The sequence below is a fragment of the Tiliqua scincoides genome, chromosome 1, assembly GCF_035046505.1.
Source record: "Tiliqua scincoides isolate rTilSci1 chromosome 1, rTilSci1.hap2, whole genome shotgun sequence".
In the NCBI taxonomy this organism is placed as follows: Eukaryota; Metazoa; Chordata; class Lepidosauria; order Squamata; family Scincidae; genus Tiliqua; species Tiliqua scincoides.
In genome coordinates this window covers 1318709-1339609 of record NC_089821.1, presented here as the reverse complement: position 1 = coordinate 1339609, position 20901 = coordinate 1318709, and the positions used below count along the sequence as shown (strand labels likewise).

Sequence of the window (20901 nt, the reverse complement as noted above, 5' to 3'; positions counted from 1 at the left end):
AAAAGTGACGTATTTCCTAGCATTATAAAATATTAATATATTGTGTATTTTTGTAAGTCTAGTGCAATAATGTAAAAATACATCATTCAATACAGATTTTGAAAGACGGCTTCAATAAAATCTCCATTTCTTTCTAGCCATAACACACATACTGCTGGAATAGCAAGATAAGATCCTGTCTCTTTTATGATAATTTCATGCTTTTATTTCAAAATGCCAACAAAGGTAGATTTTTAAGGCAGTGCAAAGAAAATAATGTGTGATGTCATGCCGATAGTTCCTGGGACATTTTCCAAAACATTTTTCTGCAGCAATTATTTAGCCATGACATCTGCTGAATTAAAAATATTCGCGAGATGTAATCAGTGTGGGCAGGCAGAGCCTCTGGGCTAAAAGTTTGTTTTTGGCACAACACAAAAACAGTGTTAGAACCGACTGTGCAAGAACCGACTGCAAGTTTGCTTGAAATGAACGGAGGACGTGCAGAGGTAGTGCTCAGCGGTCACTCCAGGAATCTTTAATCAAGCAAAAATGCAATTATCCCAGGACCATGGCTGGCAGTGTATGTTGGCAGCAATAATTTTAGCACTGAATAGCTCTCTCGTCATACTCTGGAATACGTGATGTGAATTCTCATCTATGAAATGTGTCTCTTTCTGCTCAATGAAGGGTCCACTCTTAGCTGACAGAGACCCCCCTTCAGATGTTCTCTTCCCTTCGTGTGCAGCAGTCACTGTCAGAAGCTTCAGGTTCACCACGTAGCTCTTTCTCAAAGCCCAAACTGCACTTCCCAAAATTGGTGCTAAGCTGGCTTGGGAAGAGGCTGTGTGGTGGACTCCTCCCAAATAGTCTGCTGGGATTCTGACAGCACCTTTACAGGAAGGAATTGCATCTCATCAACTCTGTTGTTGCAAAACTGTGAGAATGGGGGCCTTGGGTGTGTTTGAACAAAATGAGGGATACAGAAGGACCGCGCTGAGTTAACTTCTTCTGTACTTTGAGCATTTAGCATCACACTGTCCAAGTTATTCATCAGTGCTGTAGTGGTTGACATGTCTGACTAAGACTGGAGGGACTTGGATTCAAACCCTGATTCAGGGCACAATCCTAACCACAAGTTAGGCTGGCGCAAGTCCCTTGTGCCAGCCTAGGAGGGTCACAAACATACTGTAAAGCATGTTTGCACCTCCTTGGGAGTAAGCTGTGCCAGCACAGGGAGGTGCACTGGCCCACAGAGGTTGCATTCAGTGGTGGCTTGCAGAGGGAGCCTTGCGTTGGCTGAGCTCAGCCAATGCAAGGCTCGGGGGAGGGAGCCGGGAGGAGGTGATGAGGAGGGGGGCATTCTGGGGCAGGGGAAGGTGGGTGGGCAGGGCTGGGATCCAGCTGCAAGCTGCTCCGCTCTCCTCAGACATGCATCACCTCAGGCGCCCATTGGCATCCTATCTCATGCTGGATAAAACACAAGTCTCCTGACTTGCCTATTCCAGCGCAAGACAGGAGTGCGGTGTCAGTCAATGAAGCTCACTGGATGACCAGTTATCATCTCTCAGCCAAACCTACCTCAGAGGGTTATTGTGACAATAAAATAGAGGCACAGTGTACATCTCCCTAAACTCTTTGGCAAAAGGGTAGACAAAAATGAAATGTAAACCTAAAATATCCCTACCAAACATACAAGGGAACATGTGATGGAGATGCTATTCAGTCACCCAAACCTACTTAAACTTGTTTTACGCAATGATTGTTGCTCAAAAGAAGGGACAAAAAAGCACAAACAAGGCCTCTCTGAACAGCCACACCTCCTCCAAATAGATCCAGTCCTTCAAAAACTGATATAAACAAGTCCTGAACTCTTCAATTCCATGTGATTCTTACCAATTCAATGCAAGATTCTAATGGTGGGGGTGGGGGAGGAAAGGTTTAAAAAACTGTCATATTGGGCACCAGTGGCATACGAAAGTCATTTGGCACCCAGTGCCATAAATCTTTGGCACCCTCCCCATGACAAAACCATTTTCAGTAATAATCATGATATGAAATTAATAATAATGGCCAAAGAAGAAGCGCAGACAATGAACATTTTCTTTGATTCAATTTATATATAATAGGGTTAACATATGCAGTGAACATTAGAGATCAGAACCCAAAACAAAACAGGGAAGGAATGCCCATCAAGATAATATGCAGTGGGCTTGTGGTCTATCATACATACAAAAGCAGTTTTGTTGTAATGTAGAAGAAAGACAAAACATACATACATTTATGAAGAATCCATGTGGTTTTCTGGATTGCTTGCAACAAGCTATTTACTCCCAGTGTACTCCACTTTTTGTTATAAGGTACACCTTTTGTTATAAGATTTTCAGTGTAATGCACGTTTTGTTACATTTCCTTTTCTGGTTTTTTGGCTATAACATTTGACAGAATAGACATATTTCGACATGGTTTGTTTCATTGCATTACGCATGTAATTGCTCATCTAATGATATATAACATGATGGTATTATTCAAAAATATAAGATTTAAAAAATTGAGAGGCAACTTGTCATACCCTTGCTGCTTGGCACCCGAGGCCCACAATGCTCCCAGCCCCCCATTTTTATGCTACTGTTGGGCACAAATAGATTGCCCCTCCCCACTTACAGGCAATGACATTAAAGTGACAACCTAGGCTGCTTAATGTAACAGCTTTTAAAAAACATGTAACATCACATTGGAGCTGATGCAATGGGCATTTTGGATATTAAATCAAGTAAATCAACAAATTTAGAAGGCTTGGTTTTTCCTCTCACACAGACTTTGTAGTAGTTGGAGCCTTAATGGCCCTCTCATTTTTTTAAATTTTTTTTAAATAAAATCACTTGTTGATACTTTTGTTTTAAGCAGACCCCCAAGCACATGCTCAATCTCGTCTGATCTCGGAAGCTAAGCAGGGTCAGGCCTGGTTAGTACTTGGATGGGAGACCGCCTGGGAATACCAGGTGCTGTAGGTTTATACCATAGTCTTTCGAGACTGAAGGTTGCCAACCATCTCCCTATACTGAACGCTATCTCCCGATCTCGTCTGATCTCGGAAGCTAAGCAGAGTCAGGCCTGGTTAGTACTTGGATGGGAGACCGCCTGGGAATACCAGGTGCTGTAGGTTTATACCATAGTCTTTCGAGACTGAAGGTTGCCAACCATCTCCCTATACTGAACGCTATCTCCCGATCTCGTCTGATCTCGGAAGCTAAGCAGGGTCAGGCCTGGTTAGTACTTGGATGGGAGACCGCCTGGGAATACCAGGTGCTGTAGGTTTATACCATAGTCTTTCATGACTGAAGGTTGCCAACCATCTCCCTATACTGAACGCTATCTCCCGATCTCGTCTGATCTCGGAAGCTAAGCAGGGTCAGGCCTGGTTAGTACTTGGATGGGAGACCGCCTGGGAATACCGGGTGCTGTAGGCTTATACCATAGTCTTTCGAGACTGAAGGTTGCCAACCAACCCCCAAGCACTTACTGGATGGCTCTTTGCACAGTACATGACATACTCACATGAACATACTAGAACAAATGGGGGGGACGGGGACAAAAGAGAAACATGTTTTTGAAGCCATGTATTTCTAATCTTCAAGCACTTGTAACCAAACTTTGCTTTCAGAGTCTGAATCCTTCCTTTTCTGATTAAATATTCTCAAACATTTTCACACTTGAAATAAATATCTCCTTTTCTGTAATTCTCACAAGGGATGATTGTATATAAATAATATTTAAAACAATGATCTCTCTTGAGAAAATACGAATTAATGATATGGATTGTTTGCACTGTTTACATTCCTTTGGTGGAGATCAGACTCTGATAACCTTCTACATGCTCATTGGGTATCTCAGGGAAAGTTAATGGACCAGGCATTGAAAATGGTGCTTTTCAAGGTCAAGGAACAGTCTTTGGTGTTTGGACCCCACTGGAGAACCTATAACTGGTTCTTCTGGATCTTTTAAAATTGAATTTCACCTTATATTATTTATTGTGAAGAAATTGTCCTTTGCCTGCAGAGCTACGTTAAAACATGCACAAGAGGCAAATGGCAAGATGAAATGATTACAGCACAAACTGGCATTTATAGTTTCGCCAGATCAAGCCAAAACTTTGATATTTGAATAGAAGAGTATTTAGATGGAAGTAAATTTGATTCAATTGACTTGGCTTACAAGAAGAGCTGTTTCCTGATAAAAGCATATTACATTGATAGATCCAATTGATTGCAACTGGTTAATCAGTCATTTGATTGTGTCTGCATATATTTGCATATGACTAACAGAGTCAAACAAAACAAATACTTTGCTTTTGGATGGCTAATTTCAATTTTTTGGTGGTAGTGGCACATGTTGCAGCAGGTGACCTCTTAGAAGAGGCATTCCTTCCTGTGGAAGTTTGAAGGGGGAACCCTCTTCTAGCTGTCATTTGCCAACTGGAATTCCAGTACTTGTGTTAAAAATAATTGCCTTTAATAATGTGTTGCTTGATTAGCCAGCTATGCCTTTTTTATTTAATTCAAAACCCGATCAATCAATTAAAGGTCGCAACTCTGCTTCAGAGGGATGTGTATTGTTCTGTGAATTGCTTCAAAACAGGAAAGGGGGAATAGGTTATTCTGTTTCTTCGAAGGGTAACTGGATCAGTCTGTTTTAGATTTTATAGGCACAGTGCTATTGAGTCAACTCAACCTCCGCTTGATCTAAACCAGCAATAAGATCTGGTTATATCTTTCCAATCTAGATTTCCCATGGTGCAAAAGGCCAGTGTGGGCCTTATTTATGGAAGCCTCTTGCTGAGATTTTCTCAGCTGAGTGTGTGCACTTCTTAAAGTTTCACCCTAGTTCTAAACACGCCCCATGAAAGGAAACCCCACTGATGTCAATGAATTGTTTCCAAGTGTGTGACTTGTGATCACAGGCTGGCCTCAGACCAAAATACGCACACTTTGGTTCAAGGAACTCTGAGCACAGCAGAAGGCTGCATTTGTAGGCTGGACACAGGGCTTCCTTCCCAAGAGTGTGATGTAAGTGGCATTGTTGCTTGTGGGATACACACTCCTTTTTGATCCACTGTCATCTCTATTCAAACAAGTTTTGCAGGTTTTGTTGAAAACTACAGACCCAGCAGCAGACACCCTGATTGAGTGAGTGAGAACCCATGTATACTGCTGACACAGATACAGGTTCTCATTGTGACACTCACCTGACCCCCCTGAACTGCCTGAGTGCCTCTATTGATGCATAGGGGGGTGCCCATCTGCATTTGGGGCCACCAGTTGTCACCTATAGCGAGGTGCTTGCGACTGGAGTTGGATCCAGGCCAGAGATGGGGAGTGCAGGCGCACACTACATATGGCTGCCAATTCTGAAAAATACCATGATCTGCTCCAGTCACAGCACTGCCCTTAGGAAACACTGAGTGCTTTCACAGTACCAGTCAGAATGGGTTGACTCACTTGTGTTCCAGGCACACTTTCCTCCCCACAGCTGCAGGGGAGGGCACACTCAGTATTTCAGGTTCGCCACATTTCATCTAAGCAGCTCCTCCTATCAGTGGCATAGCTAGAGGGAGTGCAAAGTACGAAGGCTGCAATCCTAACCCCGCTTTCCTGAGAGTAAGCCCCATTAAACAAAGTAGGACTTACTTCTGAGTAGACCTGGTTAGGATTGTAAGTTTTGCAGGGAGCCTCACCGCAGTGTGCAAGTGATCCCTCCCCTTCAGAATCTTCCTGGGCAATGAGAGCAAAATGGAGGCACCCCCTCTGTCTACCCTACTCGCTGCTGGTGCCCAGAATGGCTGTGTCAGTGAGTGAGAGGGGCTGCTTACATGGCACGCTGTGACACCTGCAATGCTTACCATGCTGCCATGCGCCCCCAATAGCTACACTCCTGTCTCCCTGCACAAGTGTGCCTCTCATGAGATGGATTACCAGCTAGGGAGAAAAGAGGATAGCAGTCAGCAGGGGCAGCCCTTTTCCCCTTGCTTTCATTCACATACTTTGGACTAGGGAAGAATAGGGAGGCGCCCCACTGATAGCTTGCACCTACTCTCCGTTGCCCATTGCTGAACATGGGGATCCGTCCCAGCCACCAGTTAACATTTGAGCAGATTTTTCTACACAAAGAACATGTGATTTGGGTTGGGATAATTCTTTGGAAATCTGATGAAAATCCATGGGACTTGCTCTGAATGAAAGTGTTTGAGATCAAAGTATTTCATTCTTAGAATGTGGTAAGGAAAAGCTATATGTATAAATGAAAATTGAAGATCATATCCAGGAAAGATTTTGAGTTTAGCCAGGAAATTTCATAGCAGGCATTAAACACAAATATTTTGAGATGCTTTTGGCATTCTGATGGTCCTATTTTATGGAAAGATGAGGCTGAAAATATAATTAAAGCCATGTTGGAAACGATGTCTAACAGAAGGTTCTGTATGTATATATGAGAAAAGTCTTTTATTTTCCTATTTTGAATGCGCGCAATTAATAAAGAAGAGAATGACTGAGCTGGATCTGCTTTTCTTTAGAGGCAAATGTCTTGCTCCTGTGTTGGAGATGCCCCATCTATTCAGGCATTGGTGACAAAATGACCCTTCCCCAAAAACATGCCTTAGGGATAAGGCAAAAGGAACCAATTGCTTTCTGTTGACTTTAGCTACTGGAGCACATCTTGAAGAAGTCAGAGTGGTCAAATCCAGACAAAAGAGTTATTTATGTATTCGTGTCCATACAGGTAGTTTGGAAAATGCTGAGACGGCACCTCTGTTTTTATTGTGCATGTCTCCATAATGTTATTTTTTTAAGGGGGGGGGGAAGAGAGAGAGAGAGAGAGAGAGAGAGAGAGAGAGAGAGAGAGAGAGAGAATGTAAATACTGCAAATCATCTGAAGCTTCTGCTTGCAGGTTTGGAGAAAAAACTCTACAAATTTTCTCAGACTCAGACACCCAAATCTTGAGATGGTCAGCACTCTGGGCCCTCACAGGATGCTTAACAAAACCTTCACATGACATGCGTCGCTTTACACATTACAATGTCAGTTTTTGCTCTCACACCAAAAGCACCAGGGCAGCAATTTTTGAGACCTGAAAAGTGAGATTTGCTTCTGGGAAATGCTGGTTTAAATTCCTGCCCAGTGTGAAAAAAGGGAGCAGTCTGATTTTAAGGGTGTGTGAGAACCATCACCTTTGGAAAGCCACTATGGAATAGCCACTTTGCTCCACATTTCCCCAACTGATTTTAGTTTTTCTTTGTAGTGGTGTGAGGGCTTTGTGACATGTATGCAATGCACAGTTAGCCACAGGGATGACCCAAACTGATCCCACCTCCAGATGGATTTGGCTCCCCCACCTCCATCCCCTGCCAATGCACATGCTGGCAACCCTCCATAGCAACTCACACTGCACTCCAAGATCCTGGTTGTTCCCCTTCTCTGCCATCTCCTCTGCTACTTGTAAAGTGGCAGGGGGGGGCAACTCCTGGGAGTGAGGTTTCCCCAGCGTCTTTCCTACCAGGCACTTTACAGGAAGTGGTTGGGGAGGAAAGACTGCAGAGGAGGCCGTGACCCTTTGGCCAAGAGCTCTCCTGCACTGGGGAAAAGGAAGGCAGGAGTGGGTGCCTTCTACAGAACTGCTGCTGCTGCCATCCTCAGCCACAGCACTTGCACAGGAGGAGATGAGCCCCAGCTGGCTCATGCTTCGAGAAGGGGGTGTGAGAAGGGGGTGTGGACAGCAGCCAAGTGGGATGGCTGGGTAGGCAGCAGGCCAGAGGAGGTGGGGGCTACCCCTGTCAGCTTACCATCTCCTGCAGCCCACTTCTGATGGCTGGACTGCCCTGGACCACCCAAACAAGGGTCCAGAGAATGTCACCCCAAAATGGCGGCTGCTGCAGTAAAAGCCACGTGGTCAGGTCCCCAAGGCCAGTGTTTCCTTGGCCCTCTCAGCAGCAGCCAGTGAGACACAGCGAGGGGAGGGACATGCAGGATGCTGCAAATCAAATTCCGTTGGGCACCCCAAGTGGGCTCAGTGTCCAGCCCCTGTGCTCAGGTGCGAAATCTTGCCCTTGGGAAAGTCAGCCTCTGTCAGCCTCACAGGCTTCATTGGGCTGGTGTGATTTTCAGCCCGATCCTAACTGAGCCTGTGAGGCTTCCCTGGTCACAGACCGATCTGATGAAGTGGTCCCTGCTGGTGGCCACCTCACCTGGGGACTCAGGTGCCTTGACCCAGACCTGTGAGTGGGGAGGGAGTCCTTGGGCTTCGGGGCAGATCTGCCGCAGCACTTGCCCTGTCATCTGTTCAGCCTCGGCTAGATAGTTCTTCCCCAAGGACCAGCCTTTTGCTTTCCAGCATACTCCACCACCCTGTGCTCACTATGTGGGCCTTGTCCACTATGGGTGGCTCCTTCCCTCTCCTACGCACAGCCCTCACTGCTGCTCCTTCACTCGTCTTTCAGGTGTTTCCCTGGAGGTCCGTGGTGGGATCCCATGGGGCCATGCCTGCCCATGAAGCATGTGACACCGCTCACCTTCCCAGCCCAGTAAGGTATCGCCTGCTGGACACAGCCTTAACTGACAGAACTTGTGATCCATCTGTATAAGTCCTGGGCCTATGGCAGGAAAATGACCCCACCCTTCAGGAGGCCATGGCTGTCCAGGGCAAAAGGCCAGAGGCCACGCGTGGGTGACAGCAGTTCTTGGAACCTCCTCTGTCTCCAATCATCACCAGTATGTCCACAGTGGGGGAGAAGGAGGATTGAGGGTAGATTAGGGAGGGTCAGGTTGGGGGTGGCGCAGGAATGGATCTTGATGGCAGCCAGATCCTATCCCCTCTTCCCAGCCTGGACCCACCTCCAGGAGTCACCTTGGACATACGTGACAAAAAAGTGAGATCTGAGGAGACCTATTTTTTAACTTACTTCCCCTGGGTTGCCTGCATGCTCTGGATTGGCAGGGAATAGGATTGGGCCCTTTGAGTTCTTTGGAGAAAGGATAGGATCTGAATGTAAATCACACACATGTTATGAATTTGTCCTTTTTCTTCTGCAGTCTATAAAAGAATTCTATATTAATCTCTTACTAGAGAAGCTGAGTTTGAAGTTCCTGTAGAGACGGTGTAAGTTGTTAGCGATTGTTTGATCAGCCTGAAGGTACACAAATGGCACATTCAAAGCTGCCATTAACTTTTTTTTTCAGCTTTCAAAATGTGTGTTTTATCATTTTTGTTTACCATTTCCACATCCTATACACTCACCAGCTTACATAGACATGTAAACCAAAGGCAGAGAAAAAGAGAGTAGAGTTAAAAATACAAATTTATTGCAGAGAAAATTGTTCAATTATTAAAAGGTACAGATTGATGGCAGAACATAAAAAATTAGCCTGGGCTGCAGTGAAAAAAAACAAAACCTCAAACACCTCAAACAATGCTTGAAGAGATCACAGAGAATTAACAGAAAAAATGAGAAAAATGACAAGACAGCTTGGAAAATTAATGCATTGCTAACATAAGCAAGTTACTCACATGAGTGGCAAGGTTGAACATGGCCAAGTTACAGAATTTTAAAAGCCTCATCAAAATCCTCTCCTAACTTAAAGCAAGCTACATGACATACGTATTACTGTAACTTTTGTGAAAACCAGCATGAGAATTAGATGATCATAAGCAGTTTAGACATGTTTAGATTCTGCAAATAGAGCTGTGGTGGCAATATACTGAATAAGAACATAAGAACACAAGAAGAGCCCTGCTGGATCAGGCCAAAGGCCCATTTGTCCAGCTTCCTGTATCACACAGTGGCCCACCAAATGCCCGAGGGAGCTCACAAGACAACACAATGAGCTTGTGTGCATTGCTAGAATATTATCTCAGGGCCAGACTAGACATGACACAGATGTTTGGGGCTGATGTGTCTTTTTCTTTTGTGAAAAGCAGTGGCAGGGCTCCCCAGATTGGATCAGAATCACGGCATAGGAGAAGATGTGTTGCAACCCAAGGTCACTGCCCTCATCCAAATGGCTTTTCCTGCTGCTATTAGCCAGAGGGAAAAACTGACAGGCCCAAATTTGGCCAATAGCAGCTTCTGGGGGGTCAGGGCATTTAAGCTGAGAACTTGGTGGAGGAAGGAAAGGAGCATCTACTCTCCTCATACTGTGTTCCTGACCCAAATTTGCCCTCAGTTGTATTTTTTGGGGAGGAGGGAGGAGGGGGAAGGGAAGACATCAGAAGTATTAAACATGGAACTCCCTGGCCATGTCTGGCCCTTGAGAGTCACATCTGCAAAGAGCTGCAGTGGCTGAAAAGGAGAGCATTTGGCAGCATCGAGTCCACATGATGTTAGATTCGCTTCCAGTGTGAAAATGTACACATTTCAACGTGTGGATTGCCTTGAGCAGAAGCAACACTTCTGGTCACCAGTGTTCTTGGAGCCATCCATAAGTGTACTCATAAACAAGAAGCATCACTGCACCACCTGCAAAAGAGAACACTGTTTTATAGGACAGAAAGTTAAATGCCTTCAAGGATTCAGAGGACGTGCAGAAGAATATTCCAGTGAGCCAGTGCTGACATTGCTACATTGGTGCCAAAGAGGGGAGGAGAGGATTTCATATGGGCAGCCAAAGCCTACCTGCAGTGATACAGCAGCACAGGGGATTTTTGGTTGCTGTGGGTATCCTTGTGGTAAAGGGACATTTACCCCGGGGTAAGTCCCAGCAGCTGCTATGGGTCAACTCATTCTTGTCCCAGTTGGCTGACCTGGAAAGGGGGATTATGCCTTGGAAGGGCATGCAACATGCCCCACCGTAGATCCCGCCCCCTCCCAGGCCTGAACTGTCCTTTTCCTTTGCCCATCACTGCGCCCCACTCACCGGACAAACTGCAGTGATGGGCATGGCGCCAATGGTGCCCCCTGCAAAGTGCAGCACGCAGAAGTACACTGTGGTGATGTGATGGTGCCACTACCAACTGCTTCCGAGGGGGCCGTTTGAAGCAACGGTGTACCTAGGGGGTTGGTGGGTACCTAGGGGGTCGCCAGAACCCCAGCCATGCCACCCTGAAGGGCCGCCCCTGCCTTGCTGTCTCCCTGTCCTGAGGTATTCTGAGGGCACAACCCTCAGAAGGCCTCCATAAGTCACGTGATGGTTGGTGGCACTGCCAGGCTCGCTCTGGTGCAGCACAGCGGCCGGGACCACCACTGCCTTCAAGCTATTCGGACAGACAAGCAGCACTGCCATGCTCTGCAGCTGATACTCCGGCAGGGAGGATTCCATGCCAGAGTGTCAGCTAGAGTGGCGTGGCGGCCCTGGCACAGGCCCCCCAGCCTGCAGGGCCAGATTCTGTCAAATCAGCTGAATCTCCTTAAGGCCAGCCCTGACTCTTTACCTATGTAAAGTGGGGCCCCTCCTATAAGAGGCTACCTTATTGTGTGGGTCAGTGGTGACTCAACTTTCTGGGGCTGTGACACCCCCAGAACCAGGCAGCGACTGATGATGTGAAACGTGTCATGCGGTGATAGCACCATTCACTTCTTGCTTCCGAGGCCTTGCAGGAGCCTCTAAACAGTAGTAAGAGGGTCAGGGGAGTGGCAGGAGGGCTTTCCGCAGCTTGGCGTTTTTGCACCTTGCAGCTCTGCCCCTGAGCTGAATCTCCTGCTGCTACTTGGAGGTTTGCACCTCAGTCCCCCTGCCAGGAGAGTGGGCAGCTTGCAATGCCCGGACAAGTGCCTTGTGACACCCCAGGGCATTGCAATGCACAGACTGAGAATTGCTGGTCGGGGGAACATTGCCTGCCCTCTTCCAAGAGGAGATTCATAGCCCAGAGTACAATGTGGCACCGGATCTTCTCTTTGTGATTAGCAGTTGAATGTGGGAACGTTGAAAAGCACTGTGTTTCATGTCCAATGAAGTGGAACATAAGAGTCTTTGATGGCGCATTCTCATGTGCAAGACCTCAAGCGATGAGCACGCATGCATGAACAAACCCCAACGAAAAAGATTATGTGGTAATTTGCACAGATAAACTGGATCACTTATGGCACGAGGTCTGCAGACAACAGCTTACTTCATCAGGCCTGCAAAATAAACGAACATGCTAGTCCTGTGTGGAAGTGAAAACTGAGTATATTGAGGGAGACGTGGCCTGAAGTGCTTTGCAATGACACGAAGGCTGTGCATACCAGCAGGAAGGCCAGGGATTTCCTGCATGCACTGGTGGGAGAAGGAGGCAGGCAAGACGGGTGCAGGAAGTGGGTGGGGTGGGGGTGGAATGGCATGGCTGAGGTAGCAGCAGGGGGTGGGTGGATCGGGTCCAGGAGGAGGGCAGGACTGGTGGCACCAGTGCGTGCCATATCCTTTCCCCATCCCAGGCCTGAGCCACCATCACGGATCAACTTGGAATCATCATGGCCAGTGATATCGCTGGCCAGGTCCAAGTTGTGCCATTGCAGCTGCTGGGGCTTGCCCTGGGCCAGGGGAGGAATGTTCGCTTGCCTCAAAGAGACCGCCAGCAGTCACAGTTCCCCTGTGCAATGCAGCATAGCCTGCGCTGGTGCCACTGCATCGGAGCGGGTGACTTTAGTTAGCATTGGCCTGTTAGTAAGTTCCTCCCGCTCTAGATGTGTTGTGGCCTGAGCAGTGGGCAGCCGTGAGGGAGGGAACACCAACAGTCTCAGAGAAACAGTGGGGTAATCAGAGCAACATTTTACCCAACAGTTGAATTTCAATAATGGGGGGGGGGGAATGTTTTCTGGTCCTAAAATGTAACAGAAATTATGGGGGATCAAAACACGGTTGCAGAACATTACCTGGGCCGAGTCTCATGATCTTAGGAACCAGCCCTTTGTACAAAGCTAGAAATCTGAAAAAAATAATGAATATTTTTATTACCAAAGATTGGGAAAGTGGGTTTATTACAGCTATTAAAGTGCAGGAAGAACTCATAGAAAACATTTGATGATATACGTTTACAGTACTAACACCCAATCTTATACTTACTGCGCATCCACAGTTCTTCCTTCCCACTGCACTTTCCTGTTCACTCCAGTACTATTCGCACCACTCACAAAGGAAGGTAATTCAGCAGGAGAGATGGGAGGGGATGGGGAGAGGGAGGAATGGGCGTGCAGAGGGGCAAAATGAGAAGTAGGAAATGAGCGGATCTGGACTGGGACAGGGTGCACCGGTGGGGCCAACGTCCTAACTTTTTTCCTGAACTTGATCCTGTGTCATGGATGCACACAGACCTGCACCAGCGATTTAGCTGTCCCAGGTCCAAGTAGACATCACCCACCATGAAGGCTTACCTCTGGATGAGGGAACAAATGTTCCCTTACCTAGAGGAGGCATCCTGAACCCAACAATAGGATGCTGTGCTAGAAATTTTGGTGCAGTTGCATCAACAGGTGTGTGTGTAAGAAACGGATAGGTTTGGGCTGCTTGTGTGGATTTTAACTTCTTAGATCGGGATAAACAGCAATTATGATAACTTTGCTGCAATCCTCCCACTCAGAAATATAAATTTAATGAAAGAGATGTATGTAGTGAAGCTGCTATTAAGGAAAGGAAGATCGAGGTTATTCTCGCACTCCTGATCAGGCCAAGATAACACTGAGCAAAACATATGAAGTTTCATTTAAGAGAGAGAGAGAGAGAGAGAGAGAGAGAGAGAGAGAGAGAGAGAGAGAGAGAGAGAGAGAAGCTGGATTACAACTTAATTCACCTTGCAGTGTAATCCTATCTTGCACTGGAACAGGCAGCCCAGGAGGCTTGCACTGTATCCAGCGCAAGAAAGGGCTGCAAAGTGGCTCAGCCGAAGATAAGGGGAAACTCTTCCCCTTACCCCCGGATAAGTCACTGCAGCCCGTATGGGTCTCCTCAAACTTGAGCCACCTCCTGAGGTGGCGCAAGTCTGAGGAGAGAGGAGCAGCTTGAAATCCAGCAGGGGGCTAGGATCCAGCAAAACAGCCGGATCCCAGCCCCGCCTCCTGCTCCCCACCCATCTGCCTCCAGGTCCGCCCTCCCCCTGCCCCCCTCCGCCCTGGAATGCCCACTCCTGCCTCCTCCCCACCCTCTGAAGAGCCTTGAATCGTGCGAGCTTGTCTGACGCAAGGCTTGCTCCTTCTGTCGGTGTGGAGGCTGAATTCAGCCTCCATGGGCCAGTGCACCTCAGCACGCCGGCCCTGCCGACTCTTGAGGAGGTGCAAATGTGCCTTACAGCATGTTTGCAACCATCCTGGACCAGCACAAGGGACTTGCGCCAGCCCAAGGGCGTGTCAGAATTGCGCCCTTAGCCCCTCTTTCCTTTACAAATAGTTTTGTTCAGCATTTCATCTTGGCCTTACTTATCTCCATATTTTTGAAAGGTGGACTCTGCCATGGTTCTTCCCACCACCTTGAGGCACCAGTTGATACACTGATGGGAAACAATAAATGCCAAAGGTGAATTTGGATACACCCAGACTGGCATTTTCAGAATCGGTCACAACAGTTTTCACTGTCTTTGTCCTTATGCGTTTACCGGATTCCAATTTGTACGAGTTCATCTAACTCAAGTGACATTAAGATAACAAAACAGAAATGTCCTGCTCAGTTTACTATATTACATTTTTTTAAAAAGTAATAATTTTGCAAATGAAAGTCTAGAGAGTTCAAGTGACGGAAGACTTTCGTGTATCTTCTGGTAATTTTTATATGCACGTTTTTGAAACATTCAGCCTCGGAACACTCCTGATACACAAGCATTGTGTAGGGTGGTTTTTATGGTCCTCATCAAATCTGAAATATAACAATGTGGTTTTATGGATTTGTATGAACAAAACAGAGGTCTGGACATTTATGATGGAAGCAAGGCTGCTTTACCCTTCTTCTTTATAGACTGTTGCCATAGTTTTAAAGCAGTTTCTGTACTTGATCTCTCCAGGAACCGGCTGCGGGCCTTGAATCCGACTTTTTGCAACATCAAAAGGGATGTTAATAACAGAGGCTATTGTTCCGGAGACCAGCCCAATTCCAAATTTCCTCAGAAACTCCAAGGTTGGATCCTAGATAAACACATAAACAAACAGGGGAAAGAGAGAGAGAGAATGAAAGAGGGAAAGAAAGAAAGAAGCCAAAAGGGGAACAGAAGCACTTCAATTGGTTAAAGACGATAAAGTAATGTGCCTTTAATCAGAAAGCCTGCACTGCATGACACACACTCCTGTTAGTCTAGCGGAACACATTAGGATTTCCGAGGCTGGGGCTGGTTCTCTTGACGATCCGATTGGCTGTGTTTTTACACATGGTCTAAATTGCTGAAGTACACATTTCCTCACACAGGATTTATAAACACAGTTCATAAAGCAAGACGGGCCTGGCATATGGGGATGATTTGTATAATTGGGCTTCACAATGTACTTAGTATTACTGTATCAAAACGGGAGAAATCCAAGCACACTATTAGCTAATTGGCCAGAATATTTTACAAATGACAGCAACTTCCACCATGAAGCCTACTAAAATGCTCATTTGTGTGCTGGACCCCCAAATGTTAAATTAAATAAAGGCTAATCTCGGTCTGCTGCTTTCCCCTCCAGGTTTTTTACATTTAGTTTTCACGTGTAGCTGTTGCACTGTATGGCGTGGGGCTGGCTTCCTGCTATTAAGAGCCCAGCAGCGCTGCAAGGGCAGAGCAGGCTCCAGTGCCCAGCGCATTACACATAGTAGTAACTCACTACGCTAATTGGCTGAAGTATTTACAACACATTGTTCCCAAGGCCTCCTCTGTGGCCCTGGTCAAAAAGGGAGGAACTGGTTGTAAAGCCAGCCCTGGGACAACATTTTCCTGCACAAGCTGAGACAATCCAACTGTGTTCCTATTTCCTCAGACTGCCTGCCTGCCTGCCCAGGTACTCCCCACAACATCAAAGTGGTCAATTAGTTTATTTGGAAGGGAAATTTTCCCTAATAAAGTCTAATTCCATATGTGTGAAAGGAGGAAACTGCAGCGAACTCTGTCACACTGCATTTCCTAGGTAGTTCATACAGCTCCTTCTTCTTCCACTTCTCACCATGGAAGAAAGAAAAGATCCTACAGAGCTAAACAGTCCTCTACAGACATGGCCTATTTCTTGCAAGACACTGCAGGACAGCCTTTTGGAGAGGAATAAAATGCACGTGCAGAATCCTGCCAGGTGCTGCATTCTCTTCACTGAACACTGAACAGCAACTTCTGCTTTCTAGTACCAAGAGGCATTCCTTTCATTCAAATAACATTTCGGTTTAGAAATTCTGTGCGAGATCGACGGGATGACATGCTGTGCCTAGGAGACATCTGCACAGGAAGTTGTTTCTAGCTCAGTGGTCTAGGATCAAATTGGGACAAATCACACCAAAGAGACTCAGCATCTGCCAGCATCAAGATGGCGCAGCCAGCACTGGCTCTAGATTATCCCTGTGTGCCTGCTATGGGCTCAGCTCCAGACCCACCGTGTTTACCGCAATCAGATGCACTGCAGTCTCTTCCAGGAGTCCAATGCAGGTGTTCCCTCATCATCATCAAAGCTCCCGTCCCATGTCTCCTCCCCATGATTTTAATACCATTTCCTCTACCATTTGAATGAAACATTCTTCCTATGAAAAATCCACTTCACGCTGAGCTGGGCTATTTGTGACTGGAACACTTTGAACCTTTTTTCTACCACTCATCAGTTCCCTGTGAGTGATTTTTATTGTTGTTCAGGGCATCATTTGAGCATGTGAATTGTTGCCTACAATCTGAAGTGGCACAGTCCCAATTTATTATGTCAGTGAGATTTTGGCCTGAACATTTAGTTCATGCTGTGATACCCTGGACAAGATCATGCGCAGTAGCACTTGCTTAGCAGTGATGGCAGAAATGCCACCTTCAGGCTTTTGCAGGTACAAAATCTGGGGATGTGGCAATACATATTACTGGATCGCATTCCAAAACGAACCTCCCATCCAAAATATAGGCATAGAATAAAAAGTCAGAAAACAAATTATGCGTATCCTGCACATGTGCACACCAGAAAGAGTGGGACAGGCAGTCAACTGGAATGACTGCACACTCATGTGTTTCAGTGCATGTACACACAGGGTAAATTAGCCAGTATTATAATGCCATTATTCCAATCTGATGGCCCCAACTCAAAGAGGAGACCGTAGAGCTGGAAAAGGTGTAGAAAAGGGCAACAGAAATGATCAAAGGTTTGGCCCATGTGAGGAAAAAGCACTTGGATGCAAACCATATCTGTGTTTCTCCAAAGAAAAAACTTCACATTTTTGCAGCAACAAATACATGCCCAGGCTACAGCAACAGCTTCCAGACAAATGCAGCTCCATTAAAATTATGTTATATATTTTTTAAAAAATCAGGACAAACAGCAGTGGGGGAAGGAAAGGAAAGTTTCAGCAGGAAAGGTCAGAGAGCAAAGAATTGGAAACCCACCTCTGGAGTTGTTTTTTCCTGTTCATGTGGCAAGTTCCTGCCAATCAAACTTGCAGTTATTACCTGCAATCACCTTAAACCACCTCCAGTTGTCCCCAACATGGCTGGGCAGCAGGTCACTCTAGCTCAGTAGTGTTGGCACTGATTAGCAGTAGCTCCCCAGGATCCCCTCTCTCAATGGCATAACCAGAGGGTGTGTAAAGCACTACGTTTTGTAAGGAGCCTCACCACAGGCGTGCAAGAGGCTCCCTGCAAAACTTCATGCTTTGCACCGTCTCTAGCTATGGCACTGAGAGATTCCCTTCTTCATCCTCCAGGCTGATGCCAAGGACACATTCCCAGCCCCAACAAAGGTGGAGGTTTCACACCTCCTTGCTGCCTGCTGCCTGGACTGATGCTGGCCAAGACATGCCGAACAGCATCCTGCACTTGCACACTTGCACTAAGTCTCGCTTCTCTTAAAGCTGAGGTGAGAACATCACTCAACGTGACTATGGAGTGCACTGAAGTGCACAAATTAAAGAAGGGATGCAGAAACACCCTGGGATTTTTTAACTGTTGCGGAGCATCAGAGAGATCAATTCATTGAGGGGAATTGGCAGGAAGGAGTTTTGGAATGGGGAATTAACTGGGGGGAAAGAATTTCTGAAAGGGGAATGAAATCTGGGAGGGACACAAATTTTGGAGAGGAAAATAAATGACCTGGGAGGGAGTTCAGGAGGGGAATGAAAGAAGGGGACATGTTCACTTCATCTGGGGGCAGCACAGAAGGAATGTCAATTAGAGTCAAATTACTTTGAATACATGCCCTGTTATTGACAAGGACATGCTTATTTTTTGCTTATGCAAATGTCAGCTGGAACAGCCCCTTTCCAGACTGGGACCACTGCATGGAAAGAAAGCTCCTATTGGGAGCAGGTGCCAGGGGGGATTTGGATTGCAGTACAGCAGGGTAAAGCGTTAAAGCTCCTTCCCCCAAGTCACAGTATCGATCCATGAAGGGCCCAATCAGCTGCTTCTTACTGAAGTCAAAAAGGCATGTCAGCATTAACAGCACATGTGCATTTAAAGCGCCCTACAGGTAGACCACAGCTGCGATACAAGGACATCTGCAAGAGGGATCTGAAGGCCTTAGGAGTGGACCTCAACAGGTGGGAAACCCTGGCCTCTGAGTGGCCTGCTTGGAGGCAGGCTGTGCAGCATGGCCTTTCCCAGTTTGAAGAGACACTTGGCCAACAGTCTGAGGCTAAGAGGCAAAGAAGGAAGGCCCATAGCCAGGGAGACAGACCAGGGACAGACTGCACTTGCTCCCGGTGTGGAAGGGATTGTCACTCCCGGATTGGCCTTTTCAGCCACACTAGACGCTGTGCCAGAACCACCTTTCAGAGCGCGATACCATAGTCTTTCGAGACTGAAGGTTGCCAATACAATATAAAAAAAAGTTGCTGCATCAGATACCAAAACTTGCCTTGCTGTTTTAGGACAAATTATGTTTCAGGCTGCATTCTTGGTCCAGCCATGACCAGTGAAACACATTCAGAATCACAGAAGTAGGGCACAGAGTCCTATTGTTACCCTATTGTTTGATCCCAAGACCTGGAATTCAGAGCTAGGCTATCTCTGAACACAAGAATTCCCTTTAGCTATCATGACTAATAGTTGTTGATAGACACCCCCCCCTGCCATTAACTAGTCTAATTGTTTTTTTAAAGCCATTTAAACGTGTGGCCATCACAACAGCTTGCAACAGTGAATTCCATAAGTCAATTACGCATTGCATGAAGAAATTGCATGTTCAGTACTGCTCAGGGAAGTATCCTGCTTTGTTTCCTTTGGTCTCTGCAAATGTGGGAAAGCTGGGGGGGGGGGTCAAAGCAGTTTCAAGCAGGAATGTTGCATCAAGAGCGGTCATTGGATTTGGTGCTTATCTCCACCTCTGCTTTGCCAGAAGTTTGTGGTCTTTGAGGAAAGGCTGTATCTAGGTTTCAAAGACTGGGTTTCCAACTGTGTCTAACTGATGGCTCTGAAAAGTCTAGAAGCTGGGCAGGAGGAACAAGCATTCCTGTTGTTTTTCTCCAGCACGTGATATTCAGAGCCTCTGAACATGGAGATGCAATTTAGCAATCATGGCTGATAGAGGAGACTTACCTCTAGCAGTCCCCTGGGGGCTAGGGATAAGAATAGGCCCTCAGTTTGGTTGTACTTGTCGTAAGAGGTGACTAAACAGCCACTGGGTAGATGGGACTCGTCAGCCTGGGAAGGCAGCTCATCTGAGAGAAGGAAAACTCTGATCCCAAACCTCCACTGCCTTGTGGCTACATCCAGTTATGGAAAAGGCTTCAGGAGTCAACCTCGAGGCAGAATCTGGAGCCGGAGTCCCCGAGGCAGTTCGCAGTTGTATACAGTCACACTCTAGCAACTCCTGCGACGCCGCTGGAACCAACAGTATTGGCCTCTGCCTTTCCATTGGACACTCCAACTTCGTCATACAGTGTTGGCACAACACAGGAAGCAGCAGTTTACCGGTTATACATCTTCACTCGACTGGTGTAGAGTGTGACGCCAGGGGCTGCTTCCGAGGGTGGGAAAGATCATTGCATCTCATTGGGCAGCTACCGCCTGCCTTAAGTTGGGCAGTCCCCAGCCAGTAAGGTGTTGCCTCGCCACGGTCCGTTAATGGGGTGCGTGGGGTTTAGGGTGAAAACCGACAAACGGATCGACAACTCTGCACCATGCAACAGAAAGAAGAAAACTCCTGCCCTAAAGCTGGGCACCTGGAACATTAGGACAATGACACCTGGCTTTTAGGCAAAGAAGGAAGGCCCACAGCCAGGGAGACAGACCAGGGACAGACTGCACTTGCTCCCGGTGTGGAAGGGATTGTCACTCCCGGATTGGCCTTTTCAGCCACACTAGACGCTGTGCCAGAACCACCATTCAGAGCGCGATGCCAGAGTCTTTCGAGACTGAAGGTTGCCAACGAAACCTCTAGCAGGCACAGTGGGGGAGGGGCGGGGGTGGTGGTAGAGCCAACAGAAAGTGGAAGGGGCATATCTTGGAATGGTGGGTGGGATTCGTGGCACCTTTACTCTTTGGGGACTGAAGCTGCTGCTACTTTGAAGAAAGCTACAGTGTCAGCAAACTGCCTCCATGCTCTTCCTATTATTTTTTAATATTTCTTATAGATTTTCACAAATTGTCATTAAACAAAACAAAAAATCACAACAAAATCAACACAGGTAAGAGAAGCAGCTCAGTGTTTGAATGAGGACTGACAAGATGCAGTCATTATAAGCGGATCTGCATGACTTTCTCCTGAAATGGCTTCAGCCCAGAAGATCCATCCACAACAACATCTTCATGTCCAGTGGCCACTGTAAATGTTTATTACTGCTTACACACGTAAACAAAACACCTGCATTATGACCTGGTGACTACAT

General features: G+C 46.7%; 1 protein-coding gene and 3 pseudogenes across 2 annotated transcripts in view; 3 read left to right on the top strand and 1 right to left on the bottom strand.

Moving 5' to 3' along the window:
- The first annotated feature begins 3022 nt into the window (after positions 1–3022).
- Positions 3023–3145, top strand: LOC136638293 (5S ribosomal RNA; annotated as a pseudogene).
- A 29-nt stretch (positions 3146–3174) lies between these two features.
- Positions 3175–3297, top strand: LOC136638307 (5S ribosomal RNA; annotated as a pseudogene).
- Positions 3298–3326: 29 nt separating this feature from the next.
- On the top strand, positions 3327–3449 carry LOC136638191 (5S ribosomal RNA; annotated as a pseudogene).
- A 5896-nt stretch (positions 3450–9345) lies between these two features.
- Positions 9346–20901, bottom strand: part of SLC25A21 (solute carrier family 25 member 21) — a 334345-nt gene continuing 322789 nt past the window's right edge. For both annotated transcript variants that reach the window (XM_066636680.1, XM_066636691.1), the window contains 3 exons: positions 14872–15053; positions 12819–12871; positions 9346–10487 (listed from right to left, as the gene is read on the bottom strand). In XM_066636680.1, the coding sequence (XP_066492777.1) occupies positions 10426–10487; positions 12819–12871; positions 14872–15053 (297 nt within the window). In that variant the 3' untranslated portion in view covers positions 9346–10425. The remainder of the gene's footprint in view (positions 10488–12818; positions 12872–14871; positions 15054–20901) is intronic.